General features: G+C 36.9%; 2 protein-coding genes across 14 annotated transcripts in view; one reads left to right on the top strand and one right to left on the bottom strand.

Moving 5' to 3' along the window:
• The window catches only part of LOC144303181 (uncharacterized), a 151241-nt gene that overhangs the window by 62704 nt on the left and 70172 nt on the right, over positions 1–18365 (bottom strand). Inside the window, exon 5 of one of the 12 annotated variants that reach the window (XR_013370229.1) lies at positions 12469–12603. The exons of 10 other annotated variants lie outside the window; for them this stretch is intronic. Coding sequence is in view for 1 of the 2 variants with exons in the window: in XM_077881034.1 (XP_077737160.1) it covers positions 6066–6129 (64 nt within the window). In the remaining variant the exon portion in view is untranslated. Of the gene's footprint in view, positions 1–5823; positions 6130–12468; positions 12604–18365 lie in introns of those variants that run through there. One more of the 12 variants, XM_077881034.1, reaches the window with a different exon arrangement.
• SHC4 (SHC adaptor protein 4) overlaps positions 1–18365 on the top strand; it is a 132368-nt gene that overhangs the window by 108277 nt on the left and 5726 nt on the right. Inside the window, exons 10-11 of one of the 2 annotated variants that reach the window (XM_077881029.1) lie at positions 1962–2141; positions 14335–14588. In XM_077881029.1, coding sequence (XP_077737155.1) covers positions 1962–2141; positions 14335–14588 — 434 coding nt within the window. Of the gene's footprint in view, positions 1–1961; positions 2142–2601; positions 2962–14334; positions 14589–18365 lie in introns of those variants that run through there. The other variant, XM_077881030.1, reaches the window with a different exon arrangement.

Raw genomic sequence — 18365 nt, 5'->3', positions numbered from 1 at the left:
TGGGCTTCTCCTATGTGATGTACCCTTGGGTCTCCATATTTTATAAGAATTATAGCACTATTCATCATGATGTGAAATCTGATATAAAGTTGGTTCTTTTTGGACCACATTAAAAGGGTTTAATGACTGAAACAATAAAAGGACTGATGTTGACTGATATTTTATGATAAGACAATGGAATGTGAATGTCATTACTTCAGGGCAGCTTCATGATAGCACATATGGCCAAAAATATAAATGTTCCATCTATCCTGACATTCTGAGGACAGAACCATCTGGATGGTACAAAATATTTCCTGACATCAGGTACTGAAATATGGTGCTATTACCCATCCATTCAGTAACCCTTTGTTGTCATAAGTATGTGCCAGCCATGTGCTAGGAGAAAAGATCTCTACATTCACGGAACATGCAGTCTAGATGGCATTAAACAAAATGACATAATAGGATTAATTTTTCTTATGATATGGACTTCAAAGGTGAAGAAGAAACTTCTAGCAAAGCAGAGAGACTTAGTGTAGTCTGAGAAGGTCGGAGAAAGCTCTACTGAGAAAAGAGATGCTTATACTGACACCTGAAGAGTGTGGGAAGAGCATGGCAATCAGAGAAAATGGCCTTACAGTGGAGATTATTCTTCCAGAAGGGCAAAGTGACTGAGGAACATGGAGGTGCAAGGGAAGCTGGGTAGATGGGACCAGAACTTGGGGCTTGTTGAAAAGTTTGAGCTTTGGGACACCTCCTGGGTGGCCTAGTGGTTGAGCATCTGCCTTTGGCTCAGGGTGTGATACCGGGGTCCTGGGATCGAGTTCCACATCGGGCTTCCCACCGGGAGTCTGCTTCTCCCTCTGCCTATGTCTCTGCCTCTCTTTCTGTGTCTCTCATGAATAAATAAATAACATCTTTAAAAAAAGACAAAAAAAGTTTGAGCTTTATCCAAAGAGGAATGGGAGGCAGTAAAGAGTTTTTTAAGCCGCTGAAAAATATGACTAGGTTTGCAAAAAAAAGATCATTTTGGCCACAGTGTATAGAACAGAATGGAAGAGGAGGGAACAGGGTAAGAGGGAAGAAGGTGATAACCTAAGGGTGAGGTTTTTCCATTAAATTCCAGAATAAACATCAACAGTTGGTTAGAGGCTGAGCTTGGCAAAACAAAACTTTGGGCATAGAGAGAAGACAGACTTTCCATTCTTAATAATTTAAGTAATAAGGTTTTGAAAAACAGTTTAGGGACACCTGAGTGTCTCAGCTGGTTCAGCATCCAACTCTAGATTTTGGCTCAGGTCATAATCTCAGGGTGGTGAGATTGAGCCCCACATTGGGCTGGATGTGGAGCCTGTTTAAGATGTTCTCTCTCCCTCTCCCTCTGCACCTCCCCTGCCCACTCATGCCCCATATGCACATGCTCTCTCTAAAAAAAGGTAGGGTGCCTGAGTGGCTCAGTGGGTTAAGCATCGAACTCTTGGTTTCAACTCAGGTCAAGGATTGAGCCCCAAGTTGGGCTGTGTGTCTCCCTCTCTGTTCCTCCCCACTGTTTGCATCTCTCTCTCAAACAAAATCTTTTTTTTTTTTTTTAAAGCAGTTAAATAATAGATATTCAGGTTCTGTATGACATATGTGTTTTCTTGATTCCTGGACCACAGCCCTGAGCAGTGATGTTTGCTGGACAGTCGGCTGTCTTTTTTTCTCTGGCTGCTCCTCTCTTGGGTCTTCCTAGTTTGTTTCCTACCTGGTGTTGAAGCAGTAGGTCAGCTGAGGGATGGGCGGGGAGGGTCTAGGAGGCCAAGGAGAGGGTGCTTTCCCTGAAAGCCTGGTGTGTTTCTTGTTTTTACAGGTCTAGAAGTCAGTACTCAAATATGTATAGGAGGGGAGTGGCTCTTCCTTTCCTATCAGTTCTAGACTCAAACATGATTTTACTTATTGTTTACAAAGTAAGAACATATGTTGATCATTAATCATTACAGGTAATGCACAGGAGAGAGGAGTGCAGTCCCATCGAGATGCCTCATTAATGAAGCACGCATGTCGAGTGGATTTCTTCAATGATCCCTGCTACATAAACACACAGGCTTTTCAAAGTACACTTGGCTCTGCCCCAAATCAAAGCTCAGCTCACGTGTTGGGGAGCCCATGGCACCGTGAAAGTAAGTCGCTGCTCACTATCTGTATGAATTTCCTGTGGCTACTGTAACAAGTTACCACAAACTGAGTGTCTTCAAGCAACAGAAATTTATTCTCTCACAGTTCTGGAGTAGTTCCCTCTAGAGACTCTGGAGGAGGATCTGTTCCATGCCTCTTTCCCAGCTTCTGATCACTATTAGCAATTCTTGGTGTTCTTTGGCTTGTCAACATATCAATCTCTGCCTCAGTCTTCACATGGCCTTCACCACTATGTCTCCAAACTTCTCCCTCCTTTTTCTAGGACAATACCTTTCTCTTCTAGGTGGGCCCTAAATCCAGGAAGATCTCATCTCGAGATCCTTAACTTAATTATACCTGCAAAAGCCCTTTTACCAAATGAAGACACATTCATGGGGACTATGGATCGGGACTTGAACATATCCTTTTGGGTGCTACTGTTCAACTCACTACATTGTCTTTCAGTTTCAGGAAGGCTGTTTCGCTGGCCTCATTTTTAGGGAATGAAAAGGATTGTTTCTTACCTCAATATTATACCACAGTTAATTGTGAAGTGTTATGAATTTCGAGGTTTTGGGACTTTGATTTTGAATAATCTTTTCAGATACTTTAAATTGGCTCCCAACTTTTAGTTTCTGCTGTGTGCTTTTGCTGAAGGAAGGACTATCTAAACCAGGAGATAATTTTGAATTTGTTGGTTTGCGTGAGGAACAATGACCATTATTTGGCTCTGTTTAGTGATGGTTTTAATTTTATTCATTTCAAAATTCCTTGGTAAGTCATCTATACGGTACTAAAATAAAGTGGCTCCTTTCCTTTTTTTTTTTTTTTGTGGCTCCTTTCTTTAGCCATGTATCTGTGAGTAAAATACAGTAAGACAAACATCATTTTCCTACTAAATTGCTTCCAGAAGTAAATGCATAAACAGGAACATAAATAAGTAAAATCAAAGCAAATCAAAAGCCTACAGCCAATTAAAAAACAAGTAAACCCAAAAATGCTTTTTATAAAATATTAAAGTGTATTGGGTTCAAATTTGGGTGAGCCAAACCTGGTTCACTCCAAAGATGGAGATCCAATCATTCAGAAAGTCCTTTTGCTAGCTGAGAATGTCTCTCCAGACTGCCAAGGGCAACTTTCTAAAAAAGTTGATGAGCAATGACAAGATGAAATTTAGCAGATTTTGGTGAGCCTGGGCTTCACCAGACCACCTTAACTCCTAAACTGAGAAACAAAGGTCCTCGTTGCCAGCGATGTGACAAGTGAGCCATTGTCTTGCAAGCTTTCCAAAATCAGCCTTGGCACCCAAACAACCTGATTGGGTTCTCTGGAAGCAAACACTGAGATGGGGCTTTGGCGTGCAGGGTCTTTATTGGGATCCCTATCAGGAAGGGATCAGCCATCAAAAAAAGTGAAATCTTGACATTTGCAATGACGTGGATGAACTAGAAGATACTATGCTAAATGAAATAAGTGAATCAGAGAAAGACAATTATCCTATGACCTCACTCATATGTGGAATTTAAGAAACAAAACAGAGGATCTATAGAGGAAGAGAGGAAAATATAAAACAGGATGAAATCAGAGAGGGAGACAAACTATAAGAGATTCTTAGTTATGGGAAACTGAGGAGGGTTGATGGAGGGGAGGGGGTGAGGGAAGGAGTAACTGGGTGATGGGCATTAAGGAGGACATGTGATGTAATGAGCACTGGGCATTATATAAGACTGATGAATCACTGACCTCTACCTCTGAACCAATAATACATTATATGTTAATTAATTAAATTTACATTTAAAAATAAATTAAATAAAAAAAAATAAATTAATTAAATAAAAAAAAAAGGCTAGAGCATGTAGCTTAAAGTTCATGACATCTGGATAATGTAAAGTCCTTTCAGTCAGGATTGGATAGGAATTCTTATTATTCTTATTATTCTTATTGTTTTTTTTATTATTTGCTAAGTTGTCTGTCGCCTTCCACAACCAAATTTAGTAGTGAAAAGAGGGATAAGATTACCATAATAAAAAACCTATGTTCACAAAAGAGAAGCATGCAAGACACACAGGGGTCACTGGTACATAGCAATTCCAAATCCCATAGTGCGGTAATTGTGAAGACTCCTTGAGCTGGAAGTGGAGAAAATGATTTGCTTGGACTCTGGTCCAGCTTTATGAGAGGAATCTCTTTGTCCATTGTTATCTGTGGGCCTCGACTGTCCTCTGGGTTGTTCCTGCCGTTATCCTTTGTGTACACATCCAAAGTTAATGTTGGAGAAAGTGCCTTTTTTAGGGGCTTCACCACATTTATAGCCTATTTTCTGTGGGTGGGGACTTGATAAATTGGAGTTGCTCTGGAGGCCCTAAAGCCATAGACAAGCCAATCACAATGAATTATGATTCATTGGCAACGTAATTCCTTAAAAACTTAGTAGGATTCTCCTTTATTTGCTTAGAGTCAATTCCTCATGAAATTCCCCACAATGTTCTTTTATTATCCTCATTGCCCGAAGGATGCCTTCTTTCTTTCCTGTTATTGATATAATTTCTGTGTTCTCTCTTATTGATCTGTGTTCTTTGAGATTTATTAATTTAATTGATCTTTCTAAAGGACCCAGGTTTTGGTTTCATTTTGTCTGTTATTTTCTATTTTCTGTTTCATTGATTTCCATTTTTACCTTTTCTGTGCTTTCCTTCCACTATCGATTAAATTTTCTCTTCTTTATCTAGCTTGTACTATATTTTCTTCCACTGTCTTTGTAGTTTTATTTCCACAGTTACATATTTATTTCTCATGAACTTTATATTTTCTGTGAAGTAGAGGGTCTAACTTAATTTTGCCTATGTAAGTGATCCAGTTTTGCAAACACCATTGACTAAATAATCTCCTCTTTTTTTTTTTTTTTTTTAATTTATTTATGATAGTCACAGAGAGAGAGAGGCAGAGACACAGGCAGAGGGAGAAGCAGGCTCCATGCACCGGGAGCCTGACGTGGGATTCGATCCCGGGTCTCCAGGATCGCGCCCTGGGCCAAAGGCAGGCGCTAAACCACTGCGCCACCCAGGGATCCCTCTCCTCTTTCTTTAATATCACTCTCCACTAGACTAGATTCTTTCTTTGTATGTGAATCTGTTTCTAGGCCTTTATTATACTTTTTCTATTGCCCTACTTCCCTGTTCTATTACCAGTATATTAACTAGCATGGCTTTATAATATATCTTAATAGGCATATAATTCTTCCTTTATATTACAAATAATTTTTCTCTGGGTGCTATCTCAAACTTTCACTTATTATTGACATTTTAAAAAAGATTTTATTTTATTTATTCATGGGGGAGAGAGAGAGAGAGAGAGAGAGAGGCAGAGACATAGGCAGAGGCAGAAGCAGGCTCCATGTAGGGAGCCCAATGTGGGACTCAATCCCAGGTCTCCAGGATCACACCGTGGACTGAAGGCGGCACTAAACCACTGAGCCACCCACGCTGCCCTATTATTGACATTTTTTTGTTAATATCTTTTTCTAACAACGTTTTAGACACTCTACAGAGGTGAATGTGTTTTTCCCCTCATTAATGCAAATAAATTCCTGTTCTATAATTTTTACATGCCCAAGATTCCATACTGATAAACAGTATGCAGTCGGTTCTCATACTTAATGGATTCCATATTTGAGAATTTGTTTACTTGCTAATATTAGTTTGTAACACCAAAACACTCATGTGGAACTTCTGTGGTCATACGTAGATGTGCACAGAACAACAAAAAATTCGAGTTGCCCAATGCACCCATTTCCAGCTAAGGTGAAAGTAGGGTCATGCTCTGCCTTCTTGTTCCGTCCCTTCTGTTATAAACAAGTACCTTCTGCAGTCCATTTATTGCCATGTACTTTGAGTTTTTGTGCTATTTGCTGCTGATTTTGCTCATTAATATCATCTCCAAGTGTTGTGCTGAAGTGCCATATATCGCTTGTAAGTGCAGAAGATTGTGATGTACCTTACAGAGAAAATCCACATCCACATATTAGATAAGCTTCATTCAGGCATGTGTTGGCTTTTAAGATCAGTGTTCTTGAATCAACAATGTATATGAAATAAGGTAACTTTAAATAGAAATACACATAAAACAAGGTTATATATTGATCGACTGATGAGCATGCTGTGTCCTGAGGCTCAGAGGAAACTAACCCTGCATTTCTCCTGTGGATGGTGTTTCAGTTTTCACTAAATCAGCATTCATAGCAACTTTGTAAAATAAAACTGTCAATGAAGAGAACTGACTACTTTCAGTCCTTTCAAATCAGAAATGGAGCCGTTTTAACATGTCGTGGGAGAAAAAAAGCATGGGCTTTTCTTCCCACAACAGAAAACTGAGAGTTGCCCACCAGCCCCAACACTTTTCTCACAAATTTAATCCCCCTTCCAATTTTGTCTTTAGTTATGTGGCTATCCTGATATTTGTATACATTTTTTTATTCTATAAACAGGGTTTTTTTTCTAATTCAAAAGTAACACAAGTACTCATGGAAAAAAATCCAAATAATAAATATGGTATTTAAAAATAAAATAAAATGTCCCTTCTCAAGCTTTAATACTGTATTCAACTCCCTACATATTAGCAGTTTCTTCTGATTACTACCAGAATGTTAATGAATAGTTAAGTATCTATCTACATACTTAGGCATATCCATCCACCCATCTATCTACCTACCTATTAACCTATCATCTATCTCCTTTATTTTTTTTTTAAAGATTTTACTTATTTATTCATGAGAGACACACACACACATAGAGAGGCAGAGATATAGGCAGAGGGAGAAGCAGGCTCCATGCGGGGAGCCCCATGTGGGACTCTATCTCAGGACCCTGGGATCATGCCCTGAACTAAAGGCAGATGCTCAACCACTGAACCACCCAAGTGCCCCTATCTATCTCCTTTAAAAAGAAATAAAAGTTATACCCCCTTAGAAGTTATGATAACCTCCTTCTATACTTGCTTATTTCACTCTTCCATTTTAGAGATTTACAAATTAGCATGTAATATCCTTTGTTATTTTCTTCCAGTTTTATTGAAATATAATTGACATATAACATTGTACTAGTGATTTGATATATGTATATATTGCAAAATGATTAACACACTAACTTTAGCGTGGTATCTATCCATCACCTCACATAGTTACAAAATTTCTTGTGTTGAGAACTTTTAAGATTTACTCTCTTAGGAACTTTTAAATATGCAACACACTATTGTTAACTATAGTTGCCTGGCTGTACATTACATCCCTAGGACCTGTTTATCTTATAACTGAAAGATTGTAACTTTTTACCACTTTCACCATTTCTCCCACCCCTCACTCCCTGCCTTTGGCAATCATCAGTTTTCTGTTTCTGTGAGTTGTGTTTTAATTTCACATATAAGTGAGATCATGCAGTATTTGTCTTTCTCTAGCTGACCTATTTCACTTAGCATTGTGCCTTCAAGGTCCATCCATGTTACAAATGGCAAGATTTCCTACCTTTTTATGGCTGAATAATATTCCTGTGTGTTTGTGTGTGTAATCAACCAATCACATTTACTTTATGCATTCATCCATCATGGATACTTAGGTTGTTGCCATGTCTTGTAAATTATGCTGCCATGAATGTGGGGGTGCAGGTATCTCTTTGAGATAGTGATTTTTTTCCTTTGGATATATACCCAGAAGTGGGATTTCTGGATCATATAGTACAATAGTTCTACCCTTAATTTTTTTTTTTCCAGAGTGGCTGCAGCAATTTACATTCCCACCAACAGTGTGTAAGGGGTTTTTTTTCTCCACATTCTTGCCAACATTTATGTTCCATTTTTTCCATGATAGCCATTCTAACGGGTGTGCGGTACTATTTCATTGTGATTTTGATTTGCATTTCCCTGATGATTAGTGATGTTGAGAACCTTTTTAATGTACCTATTGGGCATTTGTGTGTCTTCTTTAGAAAAATATCTATTCAGTTCCTCTGCCCATTTCTCAGTTGGATGGTTTGGGGTTTTTTGTTTTGTTTTGCCACTGAATAGTATGTATTCTTTGGATATTAACCCCTTATCAGATTAATGATTTGCAGATATTTTCTCCTATTACAAAGATTGTCTTTTTGTTTTGTTTATGGTCTCCTTCACTATGCAGATTTTTGTTTTGATGTGGCCTTACTTGTTTATTTTTGCTTTTGGTGTCAAATCCAAAGAAACACTGTCAAGACTGATGTCTAGGGGCTTACCCCTTATGTTTTCTTTTAAAGTTATATGGGTTCAGGTCTTACATTCAAGTCTTTAATCCATTTTGAGATGGTTTTTGTGTATTGTGTAGGCCAGGAGTCCAGTATCATTTATTCACACTTGACTGTCCAGTTTTCTCAAAAGCATTTATTTGTTAAAGATGCTATCCTTTTCCCATTGTATTTTTCTTGGTTCCTTTGTCATAAGTTAATTGACCATGTAAGTGTGAGTTCATTTTTGGGCTTTCTATTCTGTTCCATTGATCTATGCGTCTGTTTTTATGTCAATATTACACTGTTTTGATTTCTACATCTTTGTAATATAGTTTGAAATTAGGAAACACGATAGCTCTAGCTTTGTTCTTTTTTTTCAAGATTGCTCTGATTATTTGAAGCTTTTTGTGGTTCCACACAAATTTTAGGATTGTTTGCTCTAGTTCTGTGAAAAATGCCATTGAAATTTTTGATAGGGACTGCATTGAATTTGTACATGTTTTGGGTATTATGGACATTTTAACAATGTTAATTGTGAGCACAGACTATTTTTCCATTTATTTGTGTCTTCAATTTCTTTCATCAATGTGTTAAGAGTTTTCAGATCTTTAACTCTCTTGGTTAAACTTATTAAGTATTTATTATTATTTAAAGTTTCATTTATTTAGATAATCTAAATTACCTAAATTACCCAGTGTGAGGCTTGAACTTTTGAGATCAAGAGTCATATATTCTTTGGTCTGAGTCAGCCAGCAGCCCCAGTATTTTATTCTTTTTGATGCTATTATAACTGGGATTGTTTTCTTAATCTCTCTTTCTGATGGTTTATTAGTGTATAGAAATACAACTAATTTTCATTGATTGACTTTGTATCCTGCAACTTTATTATTCATTTATTAGTTCTAACAGGTTTGGGGTTTTTTTTGGTGGAGTCTTTAGGGTTTTCTATATATAATATTATATTCCCTATAAAGAGAAACAGATTTACTTCTTCCCATCCAATTTGGAAGCCTTTTATTTCTTTTTCATCTCTCTCTCGCTCTTTTTTTTTTTTTTTTTGCCTAATTGCTTTGGCAAGGACTTCCATCACTTTGTTGAATTAAAGTGGGAAGAGTGTGCATCCTTTTGTTTCTGATCTTAGAAGAAAAGCTTTCAACTTTTCACTGATGAGCATGATATTAACTGTGGGCTTATTACATATGGCCTCTATTATATCAAGGTACGTTTCCAACATACTGGCTTTGTTGCGAGCTTTTATTATGAGGGGATGTTGAATTTTGTCAAATGCCTTTTCTGCATCTTTTGAGATGATCATCTGTTTTTTTTTTTTTTAAAGATTTTATTTATTTATTCATGATAGTCACAGAGAGAGAGAGAGAGGCAGAGACATAGGCAGAGGGAGAAGCAGGCTCCATGCACCGGGAGCCCGATGTGGGATTTGATCCCGGGTCTCCAGGATCGCGCCCTGGGCCAAAGGCAGGTGCCAAACCGCTGCGCCACCCAGGGATCCCTGGTTTTATCTTTCATTAATGTGGTGTGTCACATCAATTGACATATGGATGTTGGACTGTCCTATATCCCTCATAAATCTCACTTCATCATGGTATGGGATCCTTTTCTTTTAATGTATTGTTGAACTTCGTTTGCTACTATTTTGTTGAGGACTTTGTATCTACATCATTCATCAGGGATATTGTCCTGGTAAATTTCTTTTATTATTATTTTTTTGTGTGTGGTATCCTTGTCTGGTGTTGGTATCAGGGTAATGCTGGCCTTGTAAATTGAGTTTAGAAGTGTTACCTCCTTTTTTTTTTTATGAAAACTGTTAGAAAGATTGGAATTACTTTCTCTTTAACTGTTTGGTAGAATTCACCTGTGAAGCCATCAGCTTCTGGACTTTTCTTTGCTGGGAGGTTTTTGATTGGTGATTCAGTCTCCTTATTACTAATTCACTTGTTCAGATTTTCTATTTCTTCATTATTCAGTCTTGATAGTTTTTATGTTTTTAGGAATTTATCCATTTTTCTAGGTTATCCAATTTTTTGGCATATAATTGTTCAGAGTAGTCTCTTATGATCCTTTGTGCGATGTCACTTGTAATGTCTCCCCTTTCATTTATAATTTTATTTGAGTCACTCCTTTCTTGGTAAGTCTAGCTAAAAGTTTGCTTATTCTGTTTATTTAGTTTTATTGACTATTTTGTGTTGTCTTTTTACTCTGTATTTCATTTATTCCTGGTCTGATCTTTGATATTTTTTTCTTCTATTATGTTTGGGCTTAGTTTATTTATTTCAGGGTAGCCTTGAGATGTAAAGTTAGGTTATTTATTTGAGATCTCTCTTTTTTCTTAATATAGTGTTAGTTAGTTTGAACTTCCCTCTTAGAACTGCCTTTGATAGCATCCCACAAGTTTCGATATGTAGTATTTTGGTATGTGGTATTCAAGATATTTTCTGACTTATCTTTTGTTTTATTCTTGGACCCATTTGTTGTTCAGTATCATGCTGTTTAATTTTCACATATTTGTGAATTTCTTAGTTTTCTTCTTGTAATTCATTTCTAGTTTCATATCCTTGTGGTCAGAAAAGATGCTTGATATGATTTCATTCTTTTAAAATTTATTGACTTGTTTTGGCCTAACATATGATCTATCCTGGAAAATGTCCCATGTGCACTTGAGAAGAATGTGCGTCTATTGCTTTTGGGTAAAATGTTTTGTGGATGTCTGTTGAGTCAATCTAGTCTAATGTATAGTTTACATCCAATGTTTCCTTACTGATTTTCTGTGAACAAACCTTTGTTATTTTCTATTGTTTTATGGTATTATATTGTATAAGTACATCAAAGTTTATATATCCATTCCCTTATTGAAGAACATCTAATGTTTTTTCAGTCTTTGCTAATATAATAGTCATTACTACTCCAAAATACCCAATTGCATGTGCTTTTTAAAAATCGAACGCATCGGGATGCCTGGGTGGCTCAGCAGTTGAGTGTCTGCCTTCGGCTCCGGGCCTGATCCTGGGGTCCCAAAACGAGTCCTGCATCGGGCTCCCTGCAGGGAGACTGCTTCTCCCTCAGCCTATGTCTCTGACTCTCTCTCTCTGTGTCTCTCATAAATAAATAAATGAAATCCTTAAAAAAAATTGAATGCATTATTATGCTGTCTTCCCAGTTCACATTGGTTTCTTTAAGTGTCTCATTCTTTGTCATTGGGCTTACTTACAATTGTTTAATTTTGCATGTTAGATTTTTTTTCTCCCTTAAGCCATATGCCCTTTTTATTTGATCAGATGCTTATGGGTGTGGATATTCTTATCTATCTTGTGCTTACCTGAATTTCTGATCATGAGCAATATGTCTTCAGTTCCTACAGGAACTCCAAGATAACATGATTATTTTCTTCCATGATTCCTATCACTTTCTTTTTAGGTCTCAATTAAATATAAAGTGGCCTTTCTTGTTGCTTGCTTAACCTTTGCTACTTCTGAAAAAAATATGTTATTAATTATATAACATCAATAGCTTATTAAATTTTGTAGGGCAATTTTATGTAAATAACTAGATTTAAATTATGATTATCTTTCTCAAAGTTAACATTATGTAAGGAAGCAGTCGATAATAGGTAATGCACCACAATGTTAAAGAGTAGTTGTATTTGGTGATAGGACCACTGGTGGTTCATTTTCTTTGTTTTTCTGTGTTTCCCAGATATTAAAAAGCAGCATGCATAACTTTAAAAATTAAAACAAAATTTTAAAAAAATCTGTCAGATATTCTGCTTTTAGGAAAATTAGATTTTCGGCAAATATTTAGATGATTAAAATGTCCCAGTACAGTGTATATTGTTCTTGTGCTAATTTGGGAAACTGTGTTAGGAAAATATTGTCCATAACCTCAGGCTGGCCTGTGATCTGTTGCCTCTTTTCAAGATGATATAATGTCTGTTTTTCTTTTGTTTTGTCCTTGTCCAAAAGCTCTCCACCCTTATCTCAGAATAAACTGGAAGCCATCATGCATTATGATGTGTGTGCACACACGCATGCATGCATCTCTCTTCCACTCATACACTTTCCCTTTTACTTACACAAACATGTACATGGCTGCTTCTCTGAGTTCTTTTTTTATGCCTGCAAGCAAGCAGCACTAAGGCCAACTTCATTTATTATTCATCAAATCTGGACACGTTTCTTCAGCCTTTTTCTGGCAACAGTAGATAGATCTGGTTGTTTGTGGAGAGAATATTTTCAGCCATTAAATATAGACTAAAGATATTTTCAAAAATATATATTTGTGAGTGCTGCATCATAATTGTGTCATGCAGAGGGAAGTGCCTAAGTAGAGACAAAACTATTACATATTAACAGGGGAATTGGGTTATGTCTACAATGCCCTGGTTACCTATTTTATGTATAATATATATGATATACATGACTTCATGAGATTATCACATATAATTCATAAAACTTAGAGTTAAGAGGATTTCTTATTCCCTTGCATAAGGACATGGAAACACACCTTTGCATTTATAAAGATGAAAGCTAGTTTCTATGTAAAAGATCCTTTGCATTTAAAAAGACAAAGCCTGATTTCTGTGGTGATTTTCCTAGTAAATTTGCCATATAGAACATATCTTCAGGGATCCCTGGGTGGCGCAGCGGTTTGGCACCTGCCTTTGGCCCAGGGCGCGATCCTGGAGACCCGGGATCGAATCCCACATCGGGCTCCCGGTGCATGGAGCCTGCTTCTCCCTCTGCCTGTGTCTCTGCCTCTCTCTCTCTCTATGTGTGTGTGACTGTCATAAATAAATTAAAAAAAAAGAGAACATATCTTCAGACCTAAGAATTTTATGTTATTACTTCTGCTGTATATGATCCAGATAACCTTGCTCTCTAGTAGGGACCATTGTAGGTACTATGGAAGTAGAATGGCTAGGCCAATTTTGAAAACTGAAAGATTTTCACATTCAAGGCAATGGTCTTTGAGCATGGTGATTAAGAACTTGGGCTTTGGAGTCAAATAGATCTTATTTCATATCCTAGATTTACAACATATTAGCAGTGTGACTTTGGGTAAGTCATTTAGTCTTTTTAAAATCCATTTCCTTGCCTGCCCTGTTTTGAGAACCAAACAAGATAATATATAGAGAGCATTGAGCAGTGCCTATCATACTTAATAAGTGGGAACTATAGAATAATTATTATCACTCTGAATATCAATAATATAATTAAGTGCCACCTGGATATACCTCTTCATCCCCACTTGACTCTAGATGATATTTATTTAGCAGAACTGTGGGGAGCTGCCTCAGACCAGGGCCTCCCTGATGTTTTGCCTTCTTTTACCAGATGAACTCTGCTTTGTCCATGCAGGTGAATGACACAAACACCAGATTTGCCATTTAAATAGGAGGCCATTTAATAGCTATGCTGTGAGGTTCAGCATAGCTTTGGAGTTTTTGGTAAGAAGCATCTCTGAAGCACATTAGTAATTTGGTTTGAAAGTAAAAAGCTAATTACTAAAAACAGGCATAGTGTAAAGTTACTGAAGGCATTTTTCAAAGAGTTTGGGGATGTTTTTAGAAGTTATCTGCGATCCAGGTACTGCATAAGCCTCTTTCTCTTTAACATACAGCCCCTAGGACATAAAGTGCTTCTTTCTGCAGTTATGAAAGCAGTTTTCATGGGTCAGTTCCATTTCTCATCTGAAAAGAAAACTGCACCTGGGGAAGCCTTTCCTGGTAACAGAAGCCAAAGGCAATGTTTGGACCATTAAAATTAAAGCCTGTTGGAAGTTCTAGAAACAAAAACCCCATTTGTTCCAGAAGCAGCATCATTTAAACAGTGCACGGCACACAGTAGGGCCTCAAATTGTATGTGCTGAATGAATGAATGAATGAATGAATGAATGAGGAGGTAACTTGGTGATGTCTCTATTTATGTTTGGACTCTAGAAGCACCAGAAACTGTTCAGCCTGGTGCCACGGCCCAGCCTGCCAGCTCACATTCTTTGCCACATGTTAAGCAGCAGCTGCGGAGTGAAGACTGCTACCATGGCAAGCTGAGCCGAAAGGCAGCAGAGAGCCTCTTGGTGAAAGATGGGGACTTTCTGGTTCGAGAGAGTGCAACATCTCCCGGCCAGTATGTGCTAAGTGGACTACAGGGAGGCCAGGCAAAGCATCTTCTTCTGGTGGATCCTGAAGGGAAGGTATCACTGACCTCTTACTATGGTTTTCAAAGAATGTTCTAATTAAGATTATTCTGAATGATTGATCCAAACCCTGATATTGAAGCACGATAAAGCTAAGGGTTTCCTTTCTCTTGAACCCTCCACCTAGATTAGGAAGTGCTCACTAATTGCTAGTGGAGGCATTTGGGAGGGAGTCACCCTGGAGTATTAAGTAGAGGACAGCACTTTCTGCCCCTTCTCAATTCAATTCAGTGAACTAAATGAATACCTACTACATGGAAGTACAAGGATTCACAGTTGACCGTTGTCCAATATTACATACTTTTTCATTGCTATCAGAGTGCTTATAGCTTATAGTTTCATAAAACAGAAACTTGAATAATTAAGAATAATTAAGAAAAATCCAAGAATGACATGGGAATGGTTCAACCAAAGTATTATGGTGTTTCTCAGGATAAAGGAGTGCTCTGGTTGAGGCAAACTAAAGGCTTCTTGCAGGGTCTGACATGTAAGATGAACCTTGAGTGACAGCAACATTTTTTTTAAATTTTTATTTATTTATGATAGTCACACACACAGAGGGAGAGAGAGAGGCAGAGACATAGGCAGAGGGAGAAGCAGGCTCCATGCACCGGGAGACCGACATGGGATTCGATCCCAGGTCTCCAGGATCGCGCCCTGGGCCAAAGGCAGGCGCTAAACCTCTGCGCCACCCAGGGATCCCGAGACAGCAACATTTTAAAAGGGGTACATTTAGAGCATAGGGAAGGAAGTACAAGGACAGACAGAGCAGAAGAATAGTATTAAGCCAATAAAAAAAAATGTATGGCTAGGCAGAAAATGCCTATAGACGAGATGATCCTGGACAAAAACCAGTTAACAAAATGGTAATAGTTCTTCCCTATTAATAATTAGTTTAAATGTAAATGGATTAGGCTCCCCAGCCAAAGAATATAGAACAGCTGAATAAATAAAAAGCAAGATCCGACTATATGCTGTCTAGAAGAGACTCACTTTAGATTGAAGGACACATATAGGCTGAAAGTAAAAGGATGGATAAAGATATTACATTCAAATGGTAACCAAAAGAGAGCAGAGATGGCCATACTTGTATCAGACAAAATAGACTTCAAGTCAAAAACTGTCAAAAGAGACATAGAAGGACATTATATAATGATAAAAGGATCAATTTACCAGGGAGATATAATAATTATAAATGTATATGCACCCAACATCAGAGTACCCAAATATATGACAAACATTGACAGAACAGAAGGGAGAAATAATAACCCCATAATAGTGGGAGATCTCAATGCCCCACTTTCAATAATGGATTGAATGAATGTCCAGTCAGAAGGATTTGAACAACAGTGTAGACCAAATGGACCTAACAAACATATGCAGAACATTCCACCCAACTGCAGCAGTATACACATTCCTCTCAAGCATACTCAGAGCATTCACATGTTAGATCACAAATACTTGGATGGATCACATGTTAGGTCACAAAACAAGTCTTAGGAGATTTGAGAAGAGTGAAATCATACCAAGTATCTTTTCTTATCACAATGGAATGAAACTAGAAATTAATAGCAGAAAGAAAATTCGTAAATAGGTGGAATAAAACAACACACTCTTGAACAACCAGCTTCAAAGAAGAAATCAAAGGGAAATTAGAAAAAATCTGAAAACAAATGGAAATGAAAACAACACAACATACCAAAACTATGGGATGCAGCAGAAGCAATATGAAGGAAGTTGATGGTGATAAATACCTACTCTGAAAAAAAAAAAAAAGATCTCAAACAATCTAACTTTACACCTCAAGGAACTATAAAAAGAACGAACTAAATCCAAAGTTAGCAAAAGGAAGGAAATATTTCATATTACAGCAGAAATAAATGAAAGAGTAGAAATATAATAGGAAAAATCCACAAACTACAACTTGATATTTTGAAAAGATACACAAAACTGACAAACCTTTAGCTAGGTTGCTAAGAAAGCAAGAGGGAAGACTCAAATAAAATCAGAAGGGAAATAAGAGACATTACAACTGATGCCAAATTAAATGATTATATTAAATTAAATGATTATCAGAGATTATTAAGAACACTTGTATGCCAACAAGTTGGATAACCCAGAAGTAATGGATAAATTCCTAAAAATTTACAACCTACCAAGATTGAATCATGAAGAAATAGAAAATCTGAACAAATTACTAATAAGGAGATTGGATCACTAATCAAAAACTGTCCAATAAAAAAGTCCATGACCAGATGGTTTCACTGGTAAATTCTTTCAAACATTTAAAGAATTAATGTCAATACTTCTTAAATTTTCAAAAAAAAAAAAAAAAAAAAGAAAGAAAAAGAAGAGGAGGGGTGCCTGAGTGGCTCAGTTGCTTAAGCATCTGCCTTCTACTCAGGTCATGATCTCTAGGTCCTGGGATCCAGTGGCCAGAGTCGGGTACCTTGCTCAGAGAGGAGTCTGCTTCTCCCTCTTCCTCTGCTCCTCCACCCACCTGTGCTCTTGTGCATTCTCTCTCACTCTCAAATAAATAGATAAAATCTTTATTAAAAAAATGAAGAGGAAAAAATACTTACAAACTCACTTTATGAGGCCTGCATTACCCATATAACAAAACTAGAAAAAGACACTATAAGAAAAAAAAAAAAAGAGGGCAGTATGTCTGATGGACATATATACAAAAATCCTTAACAAAAAATTAGCAAACCGCATTCAACAGTTCATTAAAGGATCATACACTGTGACCAAGTAGAATTTATCCCTGGATTGCCAGGAAGGTTCAACAAAGAAAATCAATCTATGTGGCACGCTACATGAACAAAATGATTGATAAAAATCATATGGTCATCTCAATAGATGAACAAAAAGCATTTGACAAAACTTAACACACCTTCATGATAAAAAAAAAAACCCAATCTACAAGCTAGGAGTAGAAGGAAATTACCTTAGCATGGCAAAGGCCATATGTATAACGCCTAGAGCTAATACCATACCCACAGTGAAAAACAAAGTTTTTCCCCTCACCACTTTTGTTCAACATAGTACTGGAAGTAGTAGCCAGGGAAATTAGGCAAGATAAAGAAATAAAAGGCATCCAAATTGGAAAGGAAGAAGTAAAATAATGTCCTCAGATGATATAATCTTATATGTTAGAAAATCCTAAAGATTCCACAAAAAACTTGTTATGACAAATGAACAATTCAGAAAGTGAATATATAAAGATCAGTTGCATTTGTATATAATAATAATAATGAACAATCTGAAAATGAAGTAAGGAAAACAATCTCATTTACAATACCATCAAAAAGAATAAAATACTTAAGAATAAATGTAACCAAGAAGGCAAAAGACTTATACACTAAAACTGTAAAACACTGCTGAGAGCAATTAAAGAAGACACAAATGGAAAGATATCCCATGTTCATTGATTAGAAAATTTAATATTGTTAAAATCTCCATATTACCCAAAGTAATCTACAAATTCAATGCAATCTCCATAAAAATTCTCAGAGCACTTTTTTATAAAAATAGAAATACAATCTTAGTATTCATTTGGAACTACAGAGAACCCTGAATAGCCAAAACAATCTTGAGAAAGAAAAACAAAGCTGGAGACATCACACTTACTGATTTCAAAGCTAGAGTAATCAAACCAGTATGGTACTGGCAGAAAGACAGACATACAGACCAATGGAATGGAATAGAGACCCAGAGAGAAACCTCTGCATAAATGGTCAAATGATCTTTGCAAAGGTTGCCAAGAATACA

This window comes from Canis aureus, chromosome 32 (genome assembly GCF_053574225.1).
Source record: "Canis aureus isolate CA01 chromosome 32, VMU_Caureus_v.1.0, whole genome shotgun sequence".
Classification (NCBI taxonomy): Eukaryota; Metazoa; Chordata; class Mammalia; order Carnivora; family Canidae; genus Canis; species Canis aureus.
Note: the sequence above shows the minus strand (reverse complement) of the source record. Positions and strands in the feature narration are given on the sequence as shown.